The sequence below is a fragment of the Colletotrichum spaethianum genome (assembly GCF_022836535.1).
Source record: "Colletotrichum spaethianum MAFF 239500 DNA, contig27, whole genome shotgun sequence".
Classification (NCBI taxonomy): Eukaryota; Fungi; Ascomycota; class Sordariomycetes; order Glomerellales; family Glomerellaceae; genus Colletotrichum; species Colletotrichum spaethianum.
In genome coordinates, this window is record NW_026054797.1 from 49,159 (window position 1) to 76,165 (window position 27,007).

General features: G+C 54.7%; 5 protein-coding genes across 5 annotated transcripts; 1 reads left to right on the plus strand and 4 right to left on the minus strand.

Annotated features, from left to right (window-relative positions):
* Positions 1-2,076: 2,076 nt before the first annotated feature.
* ColSpa_09182 (uncharacterized protein) lies at positions 2,077-2,883 on the minus strand (the record flags this gene model as incomplete). Its single annotated transcript, XM_049275394.1, has 2 exons — positions 2,077-2,233; positions 2,336-2,883. 2 exons carry the CDS (start codon positions 2,881-2,883, stop codon positions 2,077-2,079), a joined length of 705 nt encoding a protein of 234 aa, XP_049131351.1.
* Positions 2,884-4,276: 1,393 nt separating this feature from the next.
* On the minus strand, positions 4,277-9,648 carry ColSpa_09183 (uncharacterized protein; the record flags this gene model as incomplete). Its single annotated transcript, XM_049275395.1, is given in 2 exon segments — positions 4,277-6,475; positions 6,490-9,648. The coding sequence occupies 2 exon segments, from the start codon at positions 9,646-9,648 to the stop codon at positions 4,277-4,279; spliced, it is 5,358 nt and encodes a 1,785-aa protein (XP_049131352.1).
* Positions 9,649-13,788: 4,140 nt separating this feature from the next.
* On the minus strand, positions 13,789-15,201 carry ColSpa_09184 (uncharacterized protein; the record flags this gene model as incomplete). Its single annotated transcript, XM_049275396.1, has 1 exon — positions 13,789-15,201. One exon carries the CDS (start codon positions 15,199-15,201, stop codon positions 13,789-13,791), a length of 1,413 nt encoding a protein of 470 aa, XP_049131353.1.
* Positions 15,202-16,536: 1,335 nt separating this feature from the next.
* ColSpa_09185 (uncharacterized protein) lies at positions 16,537-16,985 on the minus strand (the record flags this gene model as incomplete). Its single annotated transcript, XM_049275397.1, has 3 exons — positions 16,537-16,632; positions 16,811-16,898; positions 16,951-16,985. 3 exons carry the CDS (start codon positions 16,983-16,985, stop codon positions 16,537-16,539), a joined length of 219 nt encoding a protein of 72 aa, XP_049131354.1.
* Positions 16,986-18,173: 1,188 nt separating this feature from the next.
* Positions 18,174-20,676, plus strand: ColSpa_09186 (uncharacterized protein; the record flags this gene model as incomplete). Its single annotated transcript, XM_049275398.1, has 3 exons — positions 18,174-18,219; positions 18,275-18,486; positions 18,541-20,676. The coding sequence occupies 3 exons, from the start codon at positions 18,174-18,176 to the stop codon at positions 20,674-20,676; spliced, it is 2,394 nt and encodes a 797-aa protein (XP_049131355.1).
* Between the last annotated feature and the right edge of the window lie 6,331 nt (positions 20,677-27,007).

Genomic DNA, 27,007 nt, shown 5'->3' on the forward strand with positions numbered 1-27,007 from the left:
TCAACTGGGAAAGGTTGACGTACGGGTTGCAGCTATTAGGTGTGTCTCGCAGCTTGGACTGACACCAATATCTGGCTGCTGAGAGGCGTTGTGGGCTATTCTAAACTTAGGAGCATAGGCCAGGACATGATACTCTCACAGTCCTCGAGCTTCAAGTTCACGCCTCCAGCATGGTATCCCTAGGGAAAAGGCATGTATGGCGGTGAAACTAGCTTGATTGGCAATCTGAATCTCGCCCTGTTCCCAAAGGACTTACAGTGTCGACATTGCTTTTCCAATATAGTTATCGCAATCCTCTACCGGCCTTTTGTGTAAGGGAACCCTACGTGAGGCAAAGAGCTTTAAAGCAGGAATGAAATTCAGGCTACATCTGTCCAATTTCATCACATCAATGATCTGGCCAGGACAACACCCGAGGCGTTGAATATTATCTCGCTGACAGCAAGCAATCAGAGACGGTGGCCCGTCGACGGGCTTACAAGAAGTAAACAAGAGGATCGTAGGGACATGATGCCTGTCACAATGCCACATTGAACCATAGCTTACGGATTATTGTCTCTTTTTTCTCTCGACCTAGGCCTTACTATACAACTAAGGTTGGAGTAATGATCCCGTTGAATGCGCGGAAATGCCATCATGTATCTTGTTGCCCATCTTCGATGATGGCTGCTTTACCTAGTCGGCGCTGCCCCTATGTCTGCAAAACACAATCCAGCCCCCCCCCCCCAAAAAAAAAACACCGAGTAGCGTCTATGTACTTCGGGGACTTCTCAATACCACCGGAAATGAGCTACCGTTCCAACCGACCGTGCCTTGCTTATCGTGTAAGAGAATTCGTAACTGTAATGCCTGACACGGGAGCTTGAGGTTCTTACAGAAACCTTCCAGGCAGCATGAGGAAGTGGTTGAAGGTTCGGGAATCACCGTAATGATGCAACAGCTGGTGCCCAACAAGGAGTCAACAAGAAGAGCCAGAAGATCCGGATTCACGAAGTCTCTACCAATAAACAAGTGTTTGTTCTGGACCAAGTCTTTCGTAAGTATTTTTCTGGAGAGCTTTGCTGCGTAGCCAGCTTATATGCAGGTTGACGCCCGCTTGGAAAGGCGCGCTTGTGCTTCGGATTGGGCGACGATAGGCGAGGGAGAACTCCCGAGTCTTGGCCGACGGCGGTAAACTTTTAGATAGCCTATGATCCGGACTGCCTAGCTTTTACGACAATCAGGCTTCTTCACAGGTCTAGTAAAACGCATGCCCCGAGATCGTAGCCTAATGGGGATTATGCTTAACTCACGCGCTACTACACGGCTGCAGGACGCATCTATGGAAATCTGACACTTAGCATAGGGGTCAAACGCCACCTCAAAACAGCGTGTGCAAGGATGAGTAACCAGTTGTTCCATGCCGTTACTTGTGCCACTGGAAGCAGGTAAGCACATTGAGATTGGGCCTGTAACAGCCGTCCACCGCCACCATCACGCGACAATACTGTTGGGAGGGGCAGGAGCTCGAAGTCCGGCACGCCATTGAGAGCCTGCTCAAGGCTAAAATTGAACGACCCACATGTGCATACTGCATGTAACACGGCATCAACAGTGTTGTGCAAGCTTCTGTCTGGGAAACTGCACTGCAAAATGCATTACATTTTTTGGCCAAACACAGTTACGTGGGTAAAAGTGAAAACCCCATAGCCTCAAGAACTCGCAATGACATAAGCCTTTTTATACAGGAAGAAGCAAAAGTACTAGTGAAAGCAGTATCTGTACTTATCAACGCAATTATACTACCATGTCCCGCGTTCAACTCCTCGTTGGATGGTACGGGAAACGTTACTCTATGTGCCCTCATCATTACATGGCAAAACCCATTGAACCTTCACATTGTGTAGAATGCGTCAGCCGTTGGCGGAATTTGCCCAACTCAAAGGAGTATAATAAAGACACCTGGTTTGTACATAGAGATGCAGCATTGCAATGTTGTACGTTCTATGGATATAGTTCTACCCTGCGATTCTCCGTTTTCTGTCCTTCTCGTCAAGGCGTGTCCTTCATGTCTTTCCAATCAACACCGTACTCCTTCTAAAACTTTTGGTACTTGCCATCCACAAAAGTAACAGTCGAAGGCAAATCCTTTGCACCCTCCGCAAGCTCCAGGTAGAACTTGCCATTGGAATCGGCATTAGGGACGTTGCCAATGGAGCTCCCGTCCGCCCTCCTCTCGTCGGCGTAGAAGAATCTATCATGGTCGATTAGCATACTCGTCTTCAGAATACCCATATAGCAGCAGAAAAGGGTTTTGGAGAATAGTGATCCGGGAACACAGGGAAAGAAAGCTTACCTCCAGCCCTTCTTGTCCTTGTACAACGTGTCAGCGAGACTGACCCAAGACCAAGCCGCATTCTTCCCGATCCCCAAGGTGACCAGCCCCGCAACCGGCAATGTGAGTTCGTTCAGCAAGTTACCCGTGTAGATGAACCGCCCCTGCTTGCCCTCCTCCCCGTCCTCCGTCCACCCCTTGACGGCCTCCCCGGCGGCGACCCACGCCCCAGAGTTCATCACCTTGAGATCCGCCTCGACTTGCTCCACGGGCACGCTGAACAGGTTGTCGGCGTCGGGCGGCGGCGTCATGGCTGCGGCGTTGTAGACAACGACCCGCGGCGCCTTGCCAAAGTGGCTTCTGGCCTGGGCGAAGACGTCCCGGACCTGCGCGACATCGCCAATGTCCGCGCGGATGCGGAGGTAGCCCGTCTCCGGGTCCTTGGAGGGCGATGGGGAGGGGAACCTGCGGCCGACGACAGCGACAGAGTAGCCCGCCGCGGAGAAGTGCTTCGCGACGCCGGCGCCAATGTTGCTGCCTGCGCCGATGATGAGGACAACGGGTGCCATTGTATATATAAGCTTCAAGAGACTTGGATGATAAGGGGTTTGAAGAAGTGTTCTAATAGTGAGACAGTGGGCTCTGGATGATAGTGAGTAGTCGAGAGAGATGCGGTGATGTCCTACAAACTCCAACCTCCATCCTCGTGGCCACACGCCCTCTTATATACTTTCTTCCCAGAGCAAGTCCTCACCTACGCAGTGTAAGTCACCATCTATCGTCGTCTCCAATGTCACTCAAAGCCAAAGGCCGAACCGGTATCCCACACTTACACCACTCGTCCCTAGATCACGCACTAAACCCAAACCGTCTGCCCCATGTGAGGAGAAACCTTGAGGCCCAGGTAGATTGATAATTCCTTACTGCGCTGACTGCCTGCACGCAAATGTAAGTCGCACGGCATCTGCTGGAGCACACAAACAAAAAAGCACCGCTAGCCACATATCGTGCGAAATGTCCGTGTGCCGCCGGGCGCATCGGAGAAAGACCCGCCCCTCCATTGATGCCTATACAGCATTTACCTGCAGCCCGCATTACTAACTCCCAAGAGGAGAAGAGAACATAACAGAAAGACATTGTAGCCGCAAGACATGGATTGCATAAACCCGCAGAATGGGGCGTGTAGGCACACGGTATGCCTGCACGGGATTTGCGCCGGGGTACAGCGGACGATCGGTCTGCGTGCCAGTACCGCGCGGGACTTGACTAATCACACGTAAAAGACAATGGCTGATAAATCCAAACACCAAACATTCAGCCTCATTTCCTCCTCAGGGGACGCATCTTTTGGTCACCGAGTAGATAATCGACACATTCAAAGTTGGTGAGGTAGGGTAAAGGTTCCATTATCCACGACTACTATTACAGTCACCCCTTATGGTATCCTGCCTTTCGCGTCCTCCCGGCTGCCGTGGTAAAAAAAAACACAGCAGCCCAATTCCAAAATGTGGTATCAACCAACTTCACGCGTTCCAAACCCATCCCTAGCCTCAGCCTCGACCAACATGTCCAAATGAGGTCTTGCTGTTTCCTCACCTCTCGAAAACATCGCTCAAACGCAAAGCCATCAATTGCTTTTCATGTCGTCGTTAGGTTGAGTAGCGAACCAAAATTCTTTCTTTCTCTCTGTGCTTCCTCCTCCCTGCGACTGTGCGATTTTTGCCGGTTTTTATTCGTTGCCGCCTAGCAGATCCTTCTCTGCATCTTTATGGGAGATTGTTCATTCTGCATCCGATATGTTCAATGATTATAGCTGATCATGTGGACCAAGCTATCCAGTAGCATCAGCTCATGTGTTAGTGCTTAGTTTGTTGGGCGCAAACGATATTTGCGGCGAGAAAGCTTCTTCTAGAAGGTGTCGGTCTCGTTACTAGCGACCGTGCCGAAGGTGTCTGCTTCCGATTAGAACGTGTCTTTGTCATCTTCGGAGCCTAAATGCTCACCTCTCTTGCGGCGTCGCTCTTCCCTGGCGGCCTCTTCTTCCGCACTCTTCGGAGTCATCGCTCGGGGCCCGCTAGGCCGGCGAGCTGGCATGCCACGGGCTCCTGTGAGGTTGCGGTTCTCTGGCTTGGGACTGCCAGTGTAGTTGCTAGCCGCGTGGGTGCCGGGGCCGGTGCCGTAACCACTCTCAACGCTGTTGTAGGGGAGGGGACTGGTCTTCAAGGCCAAGTTGGAGATGCGCTTCTTGGCAGGTGTATGGGTCATCTCGTCGATGGGCTCCTTGGGAGGCCGCGGTGGGCCTGCGGGCGACGAGTTGTAGTAGTCACCTCCCGTCGCGCCAGATCCGTTGCTATACCGGTTGCTGTTTTGTGGGAAACGGTGGAGGCTGGTCGCTGAGCCAGCCCAGTCTGCAGACTTGGGAGACATAGGCGTGTCATACTCGTATGCTTGGCTCTCAAGTGCCGCCTTGAACCGCTCAGTCTGTCCTTGACGAGGCTGAGGATGTTGAAGGTTGACTGAGTTGCGGTGTGCCTTGTACTTGGGGTCCTCCGGAGTCATGTAGGTGGTCGGAGGTGTGTTCTCCAGATGAGGCGGGTTAGGGGCAGCGAGGTCCTGCTGGGAGAAACCGGAGTGTAACTGGTCACTGCCGTAGTCGTTCTGATACCGGTCGTCATACCGGAGATCGGATCCGGACCGGGATGGAGGATGTTGTAGGAACTCATCATCGTGCTCCTTCTTGCTGGAGCCACTGCCCCGGAAGGCCTTGCTTACGCTCGTGGCCGTCGACTCAGACCATCGAGAAATCTTGGGAAACCAGCTCGAGGACCCTCTCTTGTGCTTCTTGCCCTTGTCCGTCTTGGGAGTGTTGTCGTTGCTCAATGAGGCGTTCTGAGCGGCCTGGGGTTGGGGAGGAGTGCCAAGGGGGACCGACCCGCCACGCTGGAACTCGCGATTAGGTGTGAGGAGACCTTGCGGGTTGCGGTAATCGTCTTGAGGATTGTAGTCTTCTTCGTTATCCTCATGGACCGTGCTGATGCGGTTGGGCTCATACGCCAGCTTGGAGGGACCACGAGATTGGGCGAAAGTTGACATGCCCGATTGGCTGCCGTGGCTAGTGGTGGAGGTGCCAGCTTGGCCCTCGGGCTCGTAGCCTCGGTCTTGCTCGTACTGCATTTCCGGAGTGAGGTTCTCATACGAGGGCCGGCCGCTTACCATGCCAGGTCTCATAGTCTGCGCCTTGAGTGTGTCGACTTCACCTAGCAGCTGCATGAGCATGTCCTCGATCCGGCTGAGGTCGTTGGTGCCCTTGGTGCTGAGGCCCTTGAGCGCCTTGCGGAAAAAGTTGCTCTTTTTGGCGGTCTCATCGAGAGTACTGTTCTGTGAGGCGCCGCTGTACCCCTTGATAGAGCGGGGAAGGCTGCCGGGGTACGCGCGGGTGCCGCTGACAGCATTTTTGACCGTCTCGTCGGTGTTCTCCTGTACCTCCTTGATAATGACATCCTCGGTGTTGGCAAGAAGCTTCTTGAGGTCATCAAAAGAGTTACGCATCTCAGCCGCAGAACGAACGAGCGTGACAAGGATTTCCGTGTCGCGGGCACTTCGCTGAGCGTCCCGGACCATGAGATGTTGCATCAGAGCAATAATATCCTTGGACTCGATTCTGTCGATGCCGTTGCCAGTGGCTGCGTCGTAGAGAGGAGAATCCATGCCCTGAGACAAACCACTCATGTGTCGACTGTGCTGAGGCACGAAAAAGGGATCCTCTGCTGTTGGGTCGCCGAATGGCATGATGGCCTTGCCAGCGGGCTGCATGTTGGGCGAGTGTACAGGACCCTGGGAGATGTAACCCTCGTCGAGCGTTTTGTGCCCAGCGGGACTACCCACATGGTACGGAGCACCATAGTCCTCGAATCCTCTGCCACCGAGAAAGTCTGGATGAGCGACCGGGCTCGCACCGTCATAAGGGTTCGTGATGACAGTGTCCCGCTTTCGCTCAGCCGACGTGCGACGCCACTCGTCCTCGTGCTCTCCACTTGCCTGTCGGCTGTGTGACAGAGCTGCGGCAGCTGCAGCACCGACAGCGGCACCAGCGGCAGCCATACCATAACCGTGACCATTGTGCTTCTCTGTGTCGTGCTCTTCGTAATTGTCGTAGTCGCTCTGGCGAGGGGTACCTTGGCGGGGGTGATGTCGCCCGGCCAATGGCCACGATCGTCGTGGTCGCTGCCGCCGAGCGGCTCGCGAACAAGAGACGGGTTTGTCAAGGCATCGTCATCCACGTATCCAACCTCGGGCATCGGGTCGTCGAAGGTGGGCATGGCACTGGCACCCATCTTGGGCTGCTCCTCATAGTCAAGGCGGTCGATGCTGTGAGCCGGGGTGTTTGCAGGCTCGCGACCCTCCATCGTCCGCTGCTTGAACGATTTGTTTCTCGTGACACCTTCGGGGACCCATTCCTCGTTGTGTTCCTCATCGACTTCCTCCACTGTCGGCTGTTTCGTCTTGTCCTTGGCGGCCTTGAGGGCAGCGGCAGCAGCGCCGACAGCTCCTGCGGCAATGGCCTTCTCCGAGGCCGTCGGGGAATGTCTCGTTGACGTGGAAGGAGAGTTTCTGTACCTGGCAGGAGCAACCTTCCTACCGTACTCATCGAGGTCGTACTCTCCAGCAAACTCCCTCGAACGGTGACTCTGGCGGCTTGAGGTAGGCGTTCGGCTGCTCTCGCGCTCGCGTTGCTCAAAGAATTCACGTTGGTCGGCTACGGAACGCTTCTCGGGGCTGACATCTCGCGACCGAGACTGGACCTTGGACTGGTCGTCGTAAGAAACGTTCGAGTCTTTGCCATATGACACATGCGACTCTGGGCCATACGAAAGGTTGGACTCGTTGCCGTACGAGACCTGCGAGTCTCTGTAATCGTAGCCAGATCCGGTAGTGAGGACGGATTGATCAAGCATAGATCCGTCCACAAGAGAAGCCACATTAGACTCCACCCCGTGGGGCACATGAATGATGTTGGGGTTGGCAGCGATGCCACGAACGGCCTGGCCGGTAGAAGTTCCGATCTCGCTACCCTCCGTGTACTGGCTGTTTCGGTAATCCTGGCCGCTCTTGATGCTGCGGTCATCGATGGAGTGCTCGTCGAAACCCCGGCTCATGACATTGCTTGGCGCCGAAGCAGGCGAGAAGGCTCTCAGATCAGTATGAGACGCCTGAGACTTTGTGGGAGAAGCGGTTCCGTGAGAAAGCCTGGAGTCGCGCTGGGCGGCCGTCTCGCTTCCTGCCTCTGTGTATCCGGAAACGCTGTAGATTGGACTCAGGCCGCGCCGTTCGGGCTGGTACGGGACGTACTTCAGTGGTGGTGGCACATCCTGCGTGTTGTAGTAATCGTAATCGTTGGGAGACTCCCCATAGTCACCTTCACTTTCCGTGATGCGACTCTGCTCGTCATACTCGTCTTCGTACTCGTCACGAATCTGCTGAGAGGGGCTCTGGCTGAACTCCTCCGAATCGCGCTGATCCAGGAAATCTCCCGTCCTTGAGCGAGAAAGTTCCCTCAGGTCGCCATGAGAAATGTTGGCATGCTTTGTGCCGAGAGTTTGTTGCATATTCGTTGCAGGCGTTTGTGTTGGCGTTGGCGATGAGCCCATGGAGGCGTTACCCCGGGCAACCTCCTGGACTGAGGCTCTCTCCTCCATGGCAGAATGGGGCCGATCGGTCTCGGCCGAAAGAATCGAGGTTCTGGTCATTTCGGATGGATTAATTTCACTCATCAGGGGCATCGGCGGTGCAGGTGGCTCTTCTTCCTGGAACTCCTCGTCGTACTTCTCACGGCCGACGCTCCTGCTCCGAGTCGAGCCGTCGGCACGTCGGCGCCTGCGCTGCCTTCGGTCCTCTGACGATGGCGACGCTGCATTCAAGGCGGCAGTAGCAAGACCAGCGGCCGCAGCACCCCCGACTGCAGCTTTGAGGGCGCCATCGCTCCGCCGCGGCGTGTCGTCGACGGAGACGATGGAGGATTCTTCGACTGATTCGCCGGCGATGCTCCGGGGAGAGTCGACATAATCATGGCGGGCCTCCCGGTCTCTGCGCTCCCGGTGCCGGCTATCGCGTCCGGATTCGCTGCGTTTATCGGCAGATCTGCGTCGATCAACTCCTAGGTCCTCGCGAGAAAGGGAGGTCCCTGTGCCGGTGGACGTAAGGGAGCTGCGGCGACTTTCACGCTTACTCTGCTCCCTCTTCAGGGCGCTTAATTCCGGCAGAATAAGTCGGCGAATCGCATCTTCGACGGTCTCTAGCAGTTTTGGGTTGTTGATGGATGACTTGGAAGCTCCAGAGCGTACGGAGCTCTGGTCGTACGAGCGGTGACTGGGAGAAATGCTGGATGATAAGACACTGGAATCTGCCCCAGACAAAACCGAGTCCACATGACTCCGACTCGACCGTCGCCGGGGTGATCGCGTTCCTTCGGACTGCTTTTCGCTGATACTACTGGTTCGACTTTTGCTCGAACGGTGCTTGCGATCTTTGTCTCTCGAGGACCTTTCACCAGACACCTTTCTTTCGCCGCTGTGTCTCTTGCTTCTGCTGCTCTTGGCCTGGTCAGCTATCGCAGCACCGGCCATTGCACCAACGACACCAGCAGCCAGCTCGTTACCGCGAGACGAGCTCTTGCTGCGCCTCTCGGAGTTCTTTGTCAGAACAGTCGAGCCGGAGCCATCGAGGAAGCTGTCTTGGGGAATGGCCGAGATGTCGGACATGTTGGGAGGCAGGTAAGACGAAGATTGAGCATCACCGTCGGGAATCAAAGGACTCGCTGGTCGACGACGCCGTCCGCTGCGGTCGATTTCAATGTCGATTGGGTTCCTCGAGACATTAGACTCCTCCGTTGCGGAGGCGTAAGACCGCATGCTTTCGGCGTCCTCGCCCTCCAAGGCTTCAACGTCGAGATGCGACGAGCCTGTCGTGGACGGCAGAGGCACACGGCGGGTTAGCGAGGCCTTGCGGGTGTTGCCGTTGGTCTCTGTGATCTGGATGTGGTCGTGGCGATTCCTCTTGGACGGGGTCAAGCGAACGCGAACGCTGGGCTTGCGGTCGACGGTGCCGGATGGACCAGGCTTGCCACCTTCAAAATACTCGATGAGAAGCGAGGTCTGGGAGCGATTGGCCCTGTGTCCGCGGGTTTTGATGGTGACGGGAGTGCCGTCGTCGGGGAGAGAGTAGTGAGAAGCTTCGTCGGCAGGCCTGGACACATCGGTCGCCAGCTCGGTGGGGGTGATGGAATCGGTCTCGGTCGGGGCAGGGAGTGGAGGTGGCTTGTTCGAGTCAACACCCATTGTGGTGCGATGCTCGAAGGCCTCGGCGACGAAGAGGCTGTTGGGGCGCAGGCGCGAATGACGAAAGCCTCGTTCGACGGCTCACACCTCTCTTCTTTTTTGGATCTTGTCCTTCCCTCGATCAAGGAAAGAAGGAGAAGAAAGAGTGAAGAGAGTGTGGGTGGACTTGCCGGTTGCCGTCCAAGGTGGGCAAGGATTTGTTGTGGGTGCGGTCGCCGTCAAGACATGAGGAGCAAGTTCGTTGCTGCGGGAAAAAAAAACTGGGCAGGCTGGGCGATAAGCTGGGCGAGCTTCGCACTTCACACCTGGTCGATTAGAGGGTCGGCGATGTTTGCGAAAAAGGCAGCGAACGAAAGGATCCCAAAGAAGAAATGATTAAATGTCTATGGCCGCTTATGCCACACACGCAGCGCGCGCAGAAAAGCAACAATAGCTGTGAAAATGGGGAATAGAGGCGGAAAATGGGAGGGAAATGGCGAGCGCAAGTTGGATGGCGCGAGAAGGGAGGCCAAGTGGTTGAGGTGTGAGGTTCGCAAACTGGGGTGGCTGGGTAGCCGGTTGCTTGGGTGTTGTTTTTTGCCCCGGCGATGTTTTTGCCCCAGTCGGCGGATCTTGGAGCTGAACCAGAGAGGCAGGTGAGCTCTGGCCAGTGGGTCGTCGACCAAACCGTATTCTTTTTTATTTATTTTTAAAACCCGACTTCTCTTTACGAATTCACCACTGCTGCAAATACCGACGGGACGGGTTGAAGCAGGAGAGGGTGATCGATGCAAGGCGAGAATACGGCTGCTACGGAAGAATTAAAGCAAGCGACGTCGAATATAGGTAGCAAACGGCTGTTGGTAAAGCAACGTAGGAGGTACCTAAGATCTGGGATTCGTAGCTGGAGGGGGGGAGGGGGGGATGTGAGAAAGAGGCGAGCCGGGGGGGTAAGCAGATGGAAGCGACAAGCGACAGGCTCCAATCTTGGATGATGCAGGCAGAACAAGCATATAGGCACACAGCCCAAGGGCTAAAGGACAGGGAAGCACGGTCGAGAGAGCGAGAACGTTTCGTCGGGCTCTGGTTTGGATTTGGGGGTGGTGCCTGGGATGAGTTTCCGTCCGAGCTTGCTCGATGTTTGTTGTATACATGTGCGTTGCCTCCGTCCCGTGCTCAAAGCCAAGGTACACTAGTAATCTCAAGGTGGAAAGGTGAGCGCGGGAGCGGGCTGGGCTGAGCCGGGGGTTGGGTCTCTTTGGGCTGGGGACACTGGTCGACATCAGATATCGACGGGCATGGGCTAGTAGCAGGAGCCACCTCACCCAGCTCGAGGAAGCAATGAGCACCAGCGGACACGCAGCTAGGCGCGCCACTGTCGCCAGGCGAGCGGTGCGGCTCACTCACACCCCATTCGAGAACACACACACACACACACACACACACACATTTCCCGTCCAGTCCTGTGCCTCATCCCAACTGCCAGACTCGATTGAGACCGAGGTGATTGACAAGATCAGAGACTCTCCAAGACGACTGGCCAGCGCGGTGCTGGGGCAGGTCCCACGGGGTGGAGGTTTTGATGAGTTGTCCCTCGCTCCCTTCCCGAAAAGAGCTGGGAAGGCACCGTGAGGCACTGGGCGACAGGCCAATTGCCGCCGCAGGCTTGGGGCGTGTGAAAGGGGCCCTGCAGCGAGGTAGGTTACACTTTCCCACACGCCTTGGTGACCGACCATTCGCTGTAGCAACCTCTCACCCTGACCGACACTAGTGTAGTGTAAGGTGCCTCCAGCTACCTCAACGGCATTATCGGCCATGTCTGTCACCAATACCTCATGTGCGCGTGTGCTGCGTGCTGCACATCCTGCATCGGCCTGGGACCACTGAACGGGATGAGTTTCCACCACACCATTTGCTCTCCACCGTCACGTTTTCCGCACAAACCTCGAGAGCAGTCCTGTCAGAAGCGGCCACTCCTCACCGCCGTCTCCTCCTCCCGCTGCCGTTGGTAAAAGCCCCGGACCTTGTCCGCCTTACGTTCCCTACTTTGGTCTGGAAATCGACCTTGCTCCAGTCAACCCCGTCTGCTTCAAGTCGCATCTGGCCATCGAGAACTGCCCAGGCATCTGGGAAACCATCGAAATAACGAACAGCATTCGAGCCTGTTTGCTGCTCCGAAACATCCCCTGTCTCCCAGCCCCCCGCCTAATGTGAACAATCGCACAACCGGTCATCAACAATCCACTTTGCGTGCCGTTGGGATCCTCTCTTCATATAGTTTTCCCGAGACCTTTCCTCGTACGGTCGATATATCTGCCCTCCCCAGCCACGGGTTTAAACTATTGCGTGCTGATTCCTGCTTAAACAAAAGCCATCGGACACTTTTCGTTTCCCACTTTCTCGAACGGGAATCCCCTGGGAGTTGAGCCCCCCCACAGCCCAAAATAAAGCGGGTTTCCGCTGGGTGGCTCAAGCGTTTTGGCTGGGTGACGGGAGGGGAACTGGAGAACTGATCATCCACTAGGTAGACAAGGGCGAAAATAAGGAAACAAAAATGGGGAAACCTGGTCTCTAGCTGTGACAGAGGGCCACCGGCCACGGAGAGCTTGATACCGTGTCACCTTTTGACACCTCGACGTTGGACTTGACAGCCAACACCCGTCACACTTACGGACTCGACGAGCGACGTCCAGCAGCCTCTCTAAAGACCTGAAACCGCATATCTATCTGTTACGGATGGCGCCGCCTTGTGACTGAGACCCCGACTCTGAGTTGACAATCCAAGGAAGCGTCCTAGACATTGAATGGCTTGGCTCGTACGTCATCTCACAAAACAGCTCCAGGGACGCGCAGGCACACGGGCTCGACATCTCAGCTCTCCCAATATCCGCGTCCACACGTCGAAGCGTTGATAATCGCCACTGCGTCTAAGCGAAGCCTGGGCTCCTTCCGCTCGTCTCGTTACGCCTCGCCCGTCTCATCTCCTTGACTGGTCGTTGGGGTAGGTTGGCACCATCAGGACAAACACAAGCCTAATATGTCCATGTACCCAAGTGGCAAACCAACTCGAACCCTCCCCCACTTCTGCCCGCCCTTCGGGAAGCTCGATAACCAAAAAGACGACCTCCAGGGCGGCCAGAGGTCCCTCTTTCTCCTCAGGTCCCCGTCTGGGGCCGACGGCCCATGCCGGTGCACCCGTTTCCCCGTTTGCAACCCAACGTCGTTGGCATCGTAATTTACATTCACTCGAGAGCCGACAACCTTCCCCCCCCTCCAAACGGACTTTTAGTCTCTTACTGCAAGACCTTAGGTTTGTTCGCGAAAGCCCATCGAGGCCGGATGCCTGGCACATCCAGGACCACTGCAGACCACTGCAAACCACTGCACTGCCGCCTTGCCCAAGAAAAGTACTCTGCATAGCCACAGGTTAACGGATTCACCATCCAAACCCACCCATCCGCCCGAGAGAACGCTACCCCCTCCCCCCAATGCATGCACGTGTTGGTGCCGGAGGGCTCCTGCCGGCTGCGACTCGTTTGCACCAGTCTCGCCGTCCAACGTACCTTGAAACGCATGCCTCCGCAGTCTCCGGAGGCGACCCTTCATGGGACCCCTGATTGGATACTAACCTTTCCCGTCCACTGCTTTCTCTCTTTCTGTGCCTGTCTGTCTCTCGTACCCGACGCCCGAGGGTTATATAGATCGGCTGCCGTGCGACATGCGGACGCCGTCCCCGGCGGATAGCTGCAGTAGTCGTGGTTCGTAAGTGTGGATGGAGAAGGGGGGGGGGGCTATTAGAATTCTACTTGCTTCATTTTCACATGAAATCACCCATTCAAGAAACATTAAACCTGTCCAAGAAATGAATTGGTATTGTAGGGTAAGATATAGTTTGATGTTGCGAGGATCTCCCCCTGTGTGGTATCTCCTTCCTCGCTCGCACCTCGCATATGATTATTGTGCCCGAATTCCTGATGCCGTGTTCCCTTTTTGTTGTTGCTCGTGAACTTCTATTTCTCGCAGAAAAGAAAAGACCATTCAACGCGATGTCGTCAACTCTGGAGTCCCTAAATCCCCCAGCAGGGCCTCTTTCTGATAACCATGACCGTTCATCAACACCAAATCCTATATCTCGCTTTGACCTCTCTCCACCGAAGCGCTCTATCTTCTCATCTTCTTGGCATCTCTAGGGTGCAATGCGTACCCCTGTCCTGATGGCTCTTCCGTCTCGGCGCCGCCGAGAAGGTCTGCCACGGTGGGGTTGTCGTTGAAGTGAGTGGGCAGCCCGCCTCCCAGGACGGTCCTCGCCGCCTCGACGCGGGCCATGAGAGACCACGAGTCGATCAGCACCACGGAGGAACCGAGGCGCAGCTTCTCGCGGTACCCAAAGCCGCGCATGTCGTTGTCGTCGTCGCCTCGGGCGCCGGAGCGAGGGTCGGCCTTGGTGCCGCCGGTGTGAGGGTTGAAGGCCGGCCGGCCGGCACTGGAGAAGCCGGGGCCCTTTCCGTGCTCGAGGGACGAGACGATGCTGGCGAACTGCTTACGCAAATGTCTCCTGTCTCTTCGCGCCGTCTGCTTCACTGATGGCTTGGACGCCTCGGCCATGCGTGCAACAAGCTTCTTCGGGTCGTATTGCAGGTTCATTGGCTCGCCGGTCTCCTCCTCTTGTTCCCGCGCGGCCTCGAAGATGAAGGCAATGTTGAAGCCGGCGCTCGCTTGCACCTCGACGTCTGTGCTGTCGAGCTGCTCCACGAAAGCGTCGATGGCTGAGTAGACGTTCTCACTAATGTCATCCATCTGGCTGGCAACAAAGGCCCAGGCCTCGAGTGCCGACGTGACGACGTCGCCGTTGTCTGCTGCTCCGACGGCCTCTCCGTCGCTTTCCACGATAGTGACCAGGTACTCGAGGAACTCGCTTGCGGCGTCTTCGCCGCCGCCGCCGTACATCACTGTGATGGCCATGGCCCAGATGGCAGCGGCCTTCACGTCATTGTCGTCATCGTCCTCCAGGGTCTTCTCGAGTTGCGGGTATATGTCGTCAAAGAGAGCGTCTGACGGCACGGTGAGTAGCGTGGCTGTGAGAGACTTGAGCGACATGAGGTGTTCGAGTGAGCTGCCCCCAGATCTGATGTTCTTCATCAGCGCCGTGACGATCTCGGTCAGGGAGCTGGTGATCTGACGGCCGCCGTAGTGGTGCTTGACAAGGTGGAGGTACGACATGAGCGTGGTCTCGCGAGTCTTGGTATTCGTTCGCTTCCGGTCTTGCAGCTCGACAATACGGTCCTGAAGAAGTTGCGCCCACGACGCTTCGGTGGCGTCATCCAGCGCAGTGTCTGATCCGTTGGAGAGCGTGCTCATGGTCATGTTGTCTTCGTACTCGTCGTCGCTGCCCTCCTCCTCGGAGGCATAACGGCTGCCCGCGCGTGAGTGGGCAGGCGAGTTCATCTGGGAGTGGCCGGGCGAAACGTTGGGCGAATTTCTCATAGAAGCTCGCGCAGACTCGGGGCGCGATCGAGCCTTCTTCGAGACAGTCTTGCCGCTTTCGCGGAGCACCTTCAGGCGCAAGTCGTGCATGGTGGCAACGGTGTAGGTTGACGGTTGGGTATGTGTTGGTGTTGCTTCTGCGGGTATCGCGAGGCACTTCTCGGAGAGAAGACCAGTGTTCGGGTTCTTGTCGAAGGGCTTTTGTTGTTCTCCTCGACTAGGATCTCCTGTATTTGTATCGAGGTGGGGTCTGTTTAAAGATGGTGTTGCTTCTTATCGTGTTCTCGATGTGTTGCCAACAATCCATGGGATAACAATGTGGGAGTATATACACGTTTGTTGTAGGCAGCTTTCGGAGATAATCCAATACTAATCGTTGTCAACCGTGGTTGTCCGGGGGCGCAGTAGGCAGACGTTTTCAAAGTATTTCGACAAGGTGGAAGACGCAGAAGGCAGTGGAATTTGCTCGGGATTTAATCACCGGGCCGTCTTCTCGGAGGTAGGCAGGAGTTTGGGGATTTAAATTAGGGCAGCGGAGGAAAAAAACCAGTTGTGGAGGGTGCAGAGGTTGAGATGGTGGGTGGCAGCGGGTTCAGAAGAGGGTGGCATTCACATTACATAGAGAACCCTTGATTCACCGTGGATCTCATTCACATGGATCCCGCAGAAGAATCGAGCAGGTGGGAGCGATGACGAATGACGAAAGAGACTTTTCAATCGTGTGTAGGGCGAGACACGGAGCTGGTCGCAAGGTTGAGCTCGGGGGAACTTGGGGACAAAGCAACAGCAGGAGCGGCATGACATCCGGAAACTGGAGCAAACACGGCAAAAACAGAAGCGTTTTGTTGCCCCTCATCCAGTCGCCTTTCACTTTGACTTCAGTCACTCACTCCACCAGGCCGAGTTCAGGACTCCAGAGTGATGTCTTCCTGTGGGGCGAAGTGGGCGTGGTCTGTCCGCTCGCACATGCCTGGGAGGTACCCCTGTCAGCAGATCGTCCCCCGTCCTTGATTGCTTGCTGGCCCTGTGGCCCTGAGCCAGCCCGCCAGACTGCATTCGAAAGAGAGAGAGACGAGGGGCACAAGGGTACCGAGGTACATGATGACGCTCTGAGAGTTCCGCGATGGTGGACGGGAAACAGGTCGTACAGAGGTGAATCCAACATGTATCATCTGACCGTGGCGCTCTCTCGGCCTAGACTCATTTTGTCAGCACCAAGGAAATAGTCAAACCTTTGTACCGAATTAGACATTGGTCACCCAAGATTCGCCCGCTTCTCATCTCATCTCTTGACTTTTCATTAGCCATGAGCATAACCAGCACCGACGACAGCTGCGGATACACCAGGTACCGTAAATGCAGCCCAACTTGGCCCCGAGGTCAGATTTGATGAGGGTGCCAGGGCAGGACAAACATCATGCAGTCCTAACAGCTCGCCGCCTTGACCAACAGAAATAGACCTGAGGCAGGAACCGACAGCGTGTCCGCCTGAGGCCAGCGAGCCAGTGAGACCTTTTGTACCTGTGTGATGGAGAAGGCTCCTTCCAGCCTGTCAATTCGAGGCCAAAGGGTATGTCTTGACCGAAGCAAGACGGGGGGAACCCCCAAAAAGCACATGTGCGCGCACTTGCGCAAATCACGCATAGCGACGTGGACGGTGGCAGCTGGTCCGCCAAACTATGAGGTACCAACGTCTTACCGTGTCTTGCGTACCCTGGCGACTTGGCCTCTGTTGGCCGGTGTTGGGGTCGGCAAGGATGGACCGGATGCCTCGCTTCACATTGTCGCTGTCAGAATTGTGAAGTGAATAGACGCCGGGCGTGGAGCTCCTAGACTCACGTTTGCGCGGCCTCGAGGAACTTTCGAGCCACCATCCTTGGGACTACTTCAAGGTGGTGATGGGCGTGGCCTCAGTTAGCCAGTGCCGTGATAATGTATTGCCTGCCTGTAAGGCAAGGCCGGCAGGTATCTAGGCTTGATTAAAACCCGTCCAATATTTCGACTCAACTTCGCAGTGTTCCCTCAAATGACTGAACGAACATCTTCGGGGACATTCTGCACTCGACCCCGCTGGCCTTCGCTTCCATCGGTCAGGTGCCATGTGGTGAGGGTGGTCTAAGGTGTGCCCCTCTTTCCAAATCCCGTCATCACCAACAACGCCCCGATTGCGCCTGCCACCTCAGACACACACTGTGCAACTGGCGGACCACTTCCTCAAGGCATCCTCAGCCATCACTGTGCACTTTCCCGCCTACCTCGCTCTACTCAATGTCTTCGCCCTCTTTTATCTTCAAGGACAAAACAAACCGCTGCTTCACCTCGGCGACTCGCCGTGATTTTACTTGCGAAACATTGTCTTCGATTCAGTATATTCTCGTCAACTTCTCCCCAACTTCCTTATCAGCGCCAACGACCCTTTAAGTCGACTTATCTAAGGTGTCTGGACGTCGCGGTAGGTCACTACTGATAACCCCACCAACCCACTGTCCCCACCTGCACCTGCCCAAGAACCCGATAGGTAGTCCCTTGCAAGCTCCCCCCTTCCGCGCACCCAGCTAATCTGCGATAAGGCGTTATCGCTGCCTGCGCTACTGCCGCGACTGCCTGAGACAGTACCGACACGGTGCCACCTCCGGATTCCTGCCCCACTTCACCTCCCTTCAGCGACCTCGACGGTCCAACTTACACTGTATCGCACCTACCTACCTCTCTGCCTTCCTTCTGCCTCCTGGCTCTTAACCTTCAGCCCGCCCGTGGTGCAAGGAGGGAACGTTTTACCATACCTACCTCTTCTACCTCGCCATCTTGACTTCCCTTTCCTCTCATTTCCGAGGCGTCCTTGTCTCTAAACGACAACTCTCCATCCTCACCCTTCGAGACCCCTCGTCCCAACGTCAACCGCTTCCCGCGAGCTCGGTCTTATTCGGACGGAGGTAGATGATTCCGAGACGAAACTCCCACTGTATGCTGACCTCCCTTTGCAGCAAGCCCGAGAGCCTCGTCGATTTCGTCTTCTCATCATCGTCAGCTGGCAGTGATACGCTCGAGAAGCCAGCATCAAGATGTCGTCGTCGGCTCCGACGGGTCCAAGACCTCAGGCACATGACGGTGCGTCCCCCACTTCTCCATCTTTATGCTGGGCTTGTGACTAACCTGTTGGCAGTGCTTGTTAAGCTCACTGTGAAGCACCCCCGCCCCGAACTACACTACCCAGAGCGAAGAGTTATCCTTGAGCAAAGCAACACCAGTGTCCTGGTTATCGGTCGATCCAGCAAGCGGTTCGATCACCTGGAGGCAAAGGGCGATAACTGCTATTTCGACAGCCCGGTGATGAGCCGTGAGCACGCCAAGATCACGGTTGACTGGTATCACAAGGTTAGTGATCTCCTATGGCAGCAAGCAAATAGTGGGTTGCTGACTACATTCTAGAAACTCAACATCAAAGACATCGGTTCTCTTCATGGCACCTACCACAACTCCCAGAGGCTGCATCCGCGAACGCTCCGCGAATTGCAGCCACATGACACTCTCAAGTTTGGCATCGACATCCAGCGATCCAACGAACTCTTTCCCCCTTGCACCGTCGAGATAGAGTGGGAGTGGGATCATTTGGTGAAGACGGCCCAAGCCACAAACCAGATCAAATCACGGCCATCATTCGCAGTCCCTGACGACTCGGACAGTAGCGATGATGATTGCATTACCGAGAGCGACATCCGCACCACCGTCGAGAAGCTCCGTAAGGTCGACATGCAAAAACCAGCCGCAAACACTGCCAGGCTTTTTGCCAGCTCCATCGACCTTACCATGGACTCTCCTATGAACGGGCCAGAGACGAATGGGCAGGCTGGCGCTCCAATCGTTATTGACGAGGACATCCAGAAGTGTCCACGGGAGCTTGTCGGTCCCTCTCTGATCACTACGCAAAGCGACGAGGCTCCAGCCGAGATGGACGCCCCTCACGACGAGGAGGAGATTCTGCCACCCAGTTCCAACAGCCACCGCCAACTCCCTCCGATCTCCGTTTCCGACTCAGAGTCGGATGAGTCCAACGATGAGTCTTACGACGATGAGTCGTCCAGCTATCCCGATGAACTTCCCTCAAGCCAGGACGAAATGGCCGACTCCTGCGACGAAGACATCAATCTTAGTGATTCCGACAGCGAGGGCAACAGTGAAGGCGATGACGATGAAGAAGAGGAAGATATGGAAGCCGAGGACGAGAGCGGCTCAGACGTGGAAAGCGAGAGCGAGCGTCTCGGACTCCCGAGCTATGAGCGTGACCTTCTCATGACCGACGACTACAACTACGAGACTGATGCCGATCAGCCCGACCAGCCCGATTCGACCCTCTGGGCAGACGAGGGTGCATCCTTCATGTGCTCACAGCCCCTGCCTGAGGTCAACTCATCCCATCAACCCTGCTACATCCCAGCCAATTGGCAGACGGAGCAACCCGGTGTTCAGGGTATCCTGCCTCGTCCATTCAGGTCAATGCCGATGCCATCGCTCCCTTCCATTGTATGGCCGGCACTGCCTGTTGTAGACCAGGGCGAGCAAGGACGTCCGAATGACTTCCGGCTGCCCTCGATCTTGAACCCTCCCAACTCACAAATCGATGCCCTTCCCGAAGTCAGCAATGGCGCACAGCCGTTGCATGCGGTTCCATCAACGGAGTACTCAGCACAGAAGGAGGCAGCAGCACCGAGTTACACCCACTGGCAAAAGGCCTATGAGGCTCCCAAGCCTGTGGCTGCTGCTGTTGACAAGGACTCCTGGGCGCTGCCCCAGCATGATGAATCATCGGCCGAAACACTGGGTCAACTTACTGGCAAGACCGAGTTCTTTGCAGCAAGGGAGCACAACAAGGCAATCATGCGTCGTCAGGAGCAGCCTCAAGATTTCTCTCAGCCCAAGAACCAGGTACCGAAGACAACCGAAGCGCCCGCCGAAGTCTCGACGTCTGAACCTCAGCCCGTAAGTGCTCTCAGCGGAGCCGCCGTTCCGGAGCCGGTAGCGGAGACTCCCAAGTCCGCCAACGTCGCCGAATCGGTGTGGTCGGCCTCCGGAGACAAGTTCCTCAACACCCCCCAAGATTTTTCCATGTCCGACGTGAGAAACACCAGTCCTGAGTTCGACATGACGAGCGCCTACCAATTCCACCAGAGCAAGATTGCATCCAGTCAGCCCAGTTCTACGGATGCGGCTCAGCCTGTTAATAGCCAGTCCAATTATACCCAGCAGACAGCAACCTCAAGGTCTCCCAAGCGCAAGGCTGAGGAGATCTCTACGCTTGTCCCAGAGGAGGAGGCTGCCGAGGCCTCCGCGACAAAAGTGCAACAACGGGAAGAGACTTTCTCTAAAGATGTCAATGAGATGCAGGTGACTTCCGAACAGGCCCTTCCAAATGTCCCAGCCGCCGCGAAGCTCGTTGACGAATCCGCGCCCCCACCTTCCAAACGTCTGCGAAGTTTCTTGACAAAGGCTGGATATTTCCTTGGTGGAGGTGTCGTCACTGCGGCAGGTCTCGTGACAGCGCTCTCCGCTGCTGCTCCTGCTCTCTAGTTATGGGGTTTTTATCACTTTTCGCTCATACTTTGTGTTTAGTTTCTTTAGGTACTGGTACTGGGTCAGAGGTCTGAGTCCATTTCTTAACTAACCCAACACTGGGGGTATGATACGGCGTCACGGGCTTCCGAGGGTTGGTATCTGGGCTTGATTCACCAGGATGGGAGAATGGAATTCTGGGTTTACGACTTTGCAAACTGGTTCATTTGGTGGACCGGTACAAGACACGAGGACAAGGCTTGTCCTTTAAGGTATCACGATATACCTGGGCCTCGAGGTATCTTACTTTCTATCTTTAGCATGGCTCTTTTCCTTCCACAGTTATCGCTTTAGTCATTCGTAGGCTTAGCTCAGGTAATGAACGTCTTCTCAGTTACCTGTGGCCCCTTTTCTTCCAGAATGTGATGTTGTGATGTAGTCAACTTTGGAAACATTCTTGCTGAAAAGATCAACTGTACTTTCTCGAGTCTTGCGGGCGCTACTCGCAAAGTGTTCCCCTTTAAGCCGGTTGCAGCTCTCGTCGTTCCACCTGCAGACTCAGTCTGCCGGCCCTCGCAGTAAGTCCCACACAATACCAGAGACGCCCTGTCCGCTAATGCCGGGGTATAAGAGAAGGCCTCCAAGTGTACGGAAAGCCCATGGCTTCGAAGGCGGCAACCCGCATAGCTGCCACTTACAGACGCGCCGTGAGTCTCTTCTCCCCTTTATGATCTACCACAGGGACTCAGATCGCGCAAGGGAGAAGCGTATGCAACCACATTCTTCTTGACAAACGGTGCTGCTCTTCGACATGGACTAGATGGGGATTCTTCCTTCACCGGACTCCCTACCTCTGTCTTTGTTTGCCTTCCTTGATCGTTTTCCACGTTTCTTTTTGCGTTTTGACTCCCTGATTTGGCAATATGCTTTTATGGGATTAGGTAAAGGCTTCGGAGGGCTGTTACATGGCACAGGAACATGGTATGAGACAGGGGAGTAAACCGTGCAAAGAGGGGGAAGAAGGGGGAAAACACGAGGCAGTAGCTCAACAGGGGAAACGTTCTCTCGCGGAGCACGACAGTAAGTAGGGAGTGATAATCAGTGGGGAGCTGACAATGCGATGCCGGCCATTCTCTGTGCGTTTGACAGCCGGAGAAGAGAATGGAAGGTAACAATTTGCTTCAGCTGGGGAGAATGTGAGCCCGCATCATGCAAGTCCCTTGCCTTGTCGCTCGGGTGTCCTCGGCCTTATCGCAAACCATGCAGGAAAGGAGATGGGCTGATGGGCTTGGGGATGAACAATGCCGTGCTATATTGGCAGGCCGTTTGTGTCTAGCGAGGGACGTTATCTATTGTCGCATTCGCAATGAGACATTTCTCGGATTCGGGGGAAAGGGCCGCTCCTGTCTCTTCCTCCCGCCTCCCGCTTCCAAGACCTGCAGGCGGGTTCATTGTTCGAGTTCTTTGGGTTGAATTTGCACTGTTTCCCTTCTCCAGGCTCGATCCAACATACAACCAATCCCGGTGACTGGGGTCTGCTGGCCTAAGACTCACCGATGTCGCATGTTTGTCTGTTGTGGGCGACGCCACGCGGGTAAGGACCGGAGTGAGCGAGGAGATGGGCGGCAGGGAGGCCTGCGCGAGGACGATCGTGAGCGTCACGTTTGTAGCAGTAGTACGCCCCGGGAAGGAGAAGAAGCGGAAAACAAAGGAAGCAGATATCACGGGGCGTGGGTGATATGTGCGTGTCATGCCTGCCTGTCATCGCCATATCTGTGAGACGGCCATTTAGAAGGGGCGGCAAAGACTTGCATGGTGATCATGCCGGGAAGATGCTGCCCTGCGATGTAACGGGGAGAGAAGAGAAAACAAAGGAGGAAACTAGTTGTCTCCCCACCCCTCCACCTACGAAATGACTTGGGCTTGGGCATCGGACCGTCTGACTGGCGTGCGATCACTATTGTCGTCGATGATGGAAAAAGTCGTCAAAGAGCCGTCGAGCCGATATCCCGCGCCTGACTTATTGCGTCGGTTGGGCCTTGGAGAAACGCCAAAGAGAGCACAAGCATATCAGATGACCCCTTACGGCCGCGTCGATTAGTGTCGGTTGATGAAAAGGATGGGTGGCACAACGGGGAAACCGAGCGAGGAAAAGGACGGGTGGTATAGGCTCAGCATGGTTGTGGGATCGAAGCCGTGGTTTCCCTGCGGTTCCTCAATGCTCGTCGGTTGCTTGTACAGACACGCTTCGCCAGAGGATGTAGGCGCTCCTTTTGAGATGTCAAAGGTTCTGGCTAACCTCGGCTTGTCGGAGTTCTCTTGGTAGTCTTCGCAGACACACAAAAGCAGTACTGTGTAAGGAAGACAGGAGGCCGTACCGTGTCAAGCTGACGGTTTGCTTGCCAACACTCATTATCGTCAGCATGGGCCAGCATGGTGTATCTTAACTGATCCACGGATTCAGCCTCTGCTGAAGAACTCACGTTACTCAAAGTCAAGCACGGATAGGTATGGGAGCAAGCGAGAGCGGGATGCCGCGTGCTGCGTGCCCGACAGCTGGTGCTGTTGACTGTGCCTTGCTAGGCACGAACCGTGCGGGAGAAGTCGCTTGATGAGACAGCGAGACAATGGTGGAAGAGTTGAAGAGACTGTTGTGCTCTGATTCTCACGAGAGCGGGGTATACTTGGTCTCAGTAGGGAGTAATTGTTGGTCCCGGCTGGTTTTGCAAAGAGTCGCACCGTCAGGGGTGGATGACGATTTGAGCGATAAACAGAACAGGACGGCATTCCTCCAACGCGTAATGGCTGCGGCTTAGACGGCTGCAGCCAACAACACCGCCTTTTTCCCTTTCGACATCCTGATGGACCCTTCGCATGGCCTTGCTGCTTCTGTTGCAGTTTTCCAAGGCTTTAAGGCGTCGGTGTAAGTCCATGTGGGAGGATCGACATGGGCATGCTGCAGGCAGCCGTACGTCGGTCGAGGTCGAAGGCTGATTGACGGGACCGCTGGCAAACAAGATATCGGGTCAGAGTTCGAGGGAGGCAAAGCCAAACCAAGAGACATTTGCATCTATTGTTCCCCAAAACAATGGAGTTGGCTGAAAGCAGCTGAAAATAGTTTGAAATGTGGGGATCTTGTTACCAACTCGACATAAATGAGGACGAGTGAGGATTGAGCTACCGAGGGGAGGTCAGCGTAAAGCACAAGACAGTAGCAACATAGAGCTGCTTCCTTTTACGGCATCGACGAGATGACATGTGCGGGATCAATCCAGTTTCCAGTGCAGCTGACGTCAATATCAGCACTACCTGACTGAGAAATCGCCTCCAAGATGTCCAGAGAAAGGCCGGCCAAATTGCCCAAACGGGACAAGCAGATCAAGGCGACATATGAAGTATCACCCACCTCTTCTCCCTTATTCGCTGGTCCATGGGATGAAACGAGGCAGACTTAACGGCGGCAACCAGGATAGTCACAAGACCTAGTCAATAGGATTTTCTTGCAATGCCCTAAGCGTACTGAAAGCTCGGGATGAGAACGCCTAGACCGAATACCGATGAGAGCGGTGAGGAAGCGTGAACTCGACATCCAACTTTGAAATCCGTGGCCCTACCGCGCGTGGTGATTATCGGTTCCAAGCAACTACTCCTAGGTAGTGTTGGTGTTGGAAACTACAAAAGGCAAAGACATCCCCTATTTGATGAACGCTCCCGGAAGACAAGAAAGCCAGCCTCTTACTTTGATAACCAGTTACTGGGCAAGAAGGAAGAAAGTCGAGAACTTACCTCATCCACGATTTTCTTCCATCTTACAAGCCATCAGAAGCTCGTCGCCACTATGGCTGCTGAAGACATCTGCGGTTGCATCGAAGACATATACTCTGGCAGGTGGGACTTCAGAACATGTAGCCATTGTCTAGGACATGAACGGTAGGGCCCCTCGACCGAGATGGAGTGTAATATATTGACGAACATTGCGAAGAAACGCTTGTGACTTTTGTGGCTCCCAGGGAGTGGTCAGGGTTCCTTGTCCCCATGGAACTGCTGGCGAAAACCGTTCGCTAGGCTCCAAGCCACGAGCCGGAGGCACCCGAAGAGACAGACGGGGACCCAGAGACTCGACAGGACCAACAAATGGGGGGCCAAACCGAGGCGTTGCCACTGGTTAGTCTGGCTACCGCCAGCATGGTATTTGGCTCTGGAACCCATGTAGACGGTTACACCTGAGAGTCATGTGGTGCTGGAAGAGGGTAGAGTAGTCCTAATGACCACGCTTGTGTGTTTCAGTAGACAATTATTGTCAGGGTTTCGCGGGTTGAGTCTTATCTGGCTGAGTATTGGTATTGGGGGTGGACGGCGTTTTATCTAGTTCCGTGATGAAAAACATGGGTTCTGCTGGAAAATGTATCTGAGAAGTTTTGGAAGGGCAAACTACACGAGAAACGGTTGAGGAGATAGATAGAGGGGTCTTTGAACGGATGACAGTCGTTCTTTTGCTGCTTCCTTGGCTGGATCAAGAGGTATCTTAAAATGCAAATACACTCGGCCAGTTCGAAGCCGAACTTTCATGAGCTGCTTAAAAAGAAATTTGGACGCATGTTCTTAGTCCAATTCGTATAAGAGGGATCCAAGGAGGGATCTAGAGTGCCGTTGTAGTAGCATCTCTTCAGTTAACCAAAATAGCAGAATCACTCAGTATACGTGTCGCGTGTGACGGGTTGAGAAAACGGTAGGCATCCTTTCCCCTCAAACACTACCAGTAAATAAAGTATAAGCTAGCCGTGAACCGCCGGGTCCTATTAAAACAACGTCACTGTGCCAACACCGAAAGCTAGCTTGGAAACAAGCGAGGCAGTGTCCGGATCAAGTCCAATTCTGTCCGAGCTGCAAAGAGTCAATCGTCTCGGTGGTGATCGCATCCGGGGCACACTAGGATCACCCCCGATGTCGGAAAAGCCCCTTGCAGAATTTGAAGCGCTGTTTTGCCGCTTTTCAAAAGAAAGTGTGTACTTGGGTACCAATGCCTAGTTGCACAACAGCAAATATTTTGGCCTGATCCACACCGCATAGCTCCAGACAGAACAGAAACACCTGCCCTATCGGGTCAATGGGCAACGTTGTCGGATATACTCGGCCGGAAGTACTTCACGGTTGGTTGTTTGGTTGAGATTGAGTAGTCTAAATGACTATCATGAACTCCAAAACCGCATGCCTTGAACTCGGTCGGTATTCTACTAGACCTGCTTACGGTCTTTGTCTCCCGCATGGAGCTCATGGTCAAAACGTCGCCTATTGGGTGTACGGCTGATGATCAAAACATCAGATACAGGAATGGTCGGAAGGTGGTAAATTACATGTTGAAACGGCCCTATGAAGACGCACTTATATCTGGAGAGGCGGACACTCGACTTGCAGTCCTGATGTTACAAATGGAAGAAAAGCCAGCGGGTTAGGCTGGCACAGCGGCGAAAAACCGAATTAGTTTGGTATACCACAAATAGTTCCAAAGAAGTCGATATAGGACAGGAATAGAGAGGCTCCTAGGGAAGAGACGGCATCGGTCAAGCTAATCTCCGATGGGATATTCATCGCAATCCAGAGTCAACTAAGAGTTGCACAGTCGGCTCTTTCTCAGGTGGTCAGCAGTGGTGTTTATTGTACCGGCCCTTTGGCTTTCGTCTGATGTGCCAGCGGGATCTCTAAAGGTTGGCGCAATGGGGCCACCATTCCACTGGTCAGGTCCCGGATTTAGGTCCTCCAGTCGGGATCCTGCGAAATCAAGATTCGATATCACTGGCTATAGGTACGATCAATCGAATGACAGGTCGACACGTGCTTTACCTACTAGTCGAAGAAGTCACAAAGTCCGAAGCCAATAGTTGTAACACCGTTGCATTAGCACAGTCAGGACCGCGAGCAGCTTTTGATTGGGACTGAGTCAAAGAACCCACGGCTTCCAGTTACACTACTTTGGTGCGATTGGGAGGTTCTTATTTGACCACCGCTTTTTAGAACCATACTTCGGCTGCGGGCCGAAGCGAATCAAACGTCAGTTCGAAAAGGAGAGAGAAGTTTGATATCGTTGTGCTTAAAGGGACTCGGGGGGACTAGTTGGTCATAGTCTGTGGCGGGCAGGTTGCTCCATGGATGTTAGTGGTACGTACCTAACCTGCAAATATATCTTGGGACGGTAGGCAAAGAAAGTGCCGAAGTTGTTCCGGATCAGCCACGCCTCGGTGAGACCCCAGGTACCCCCGGACCTCTAGTGGGGCCGTTTGTTAGGAACCGAAGCTCCAGTCAAGAATCCAGCCGACTACATCGTGGAGGGGCTGCATCTTTGTGGTGATCA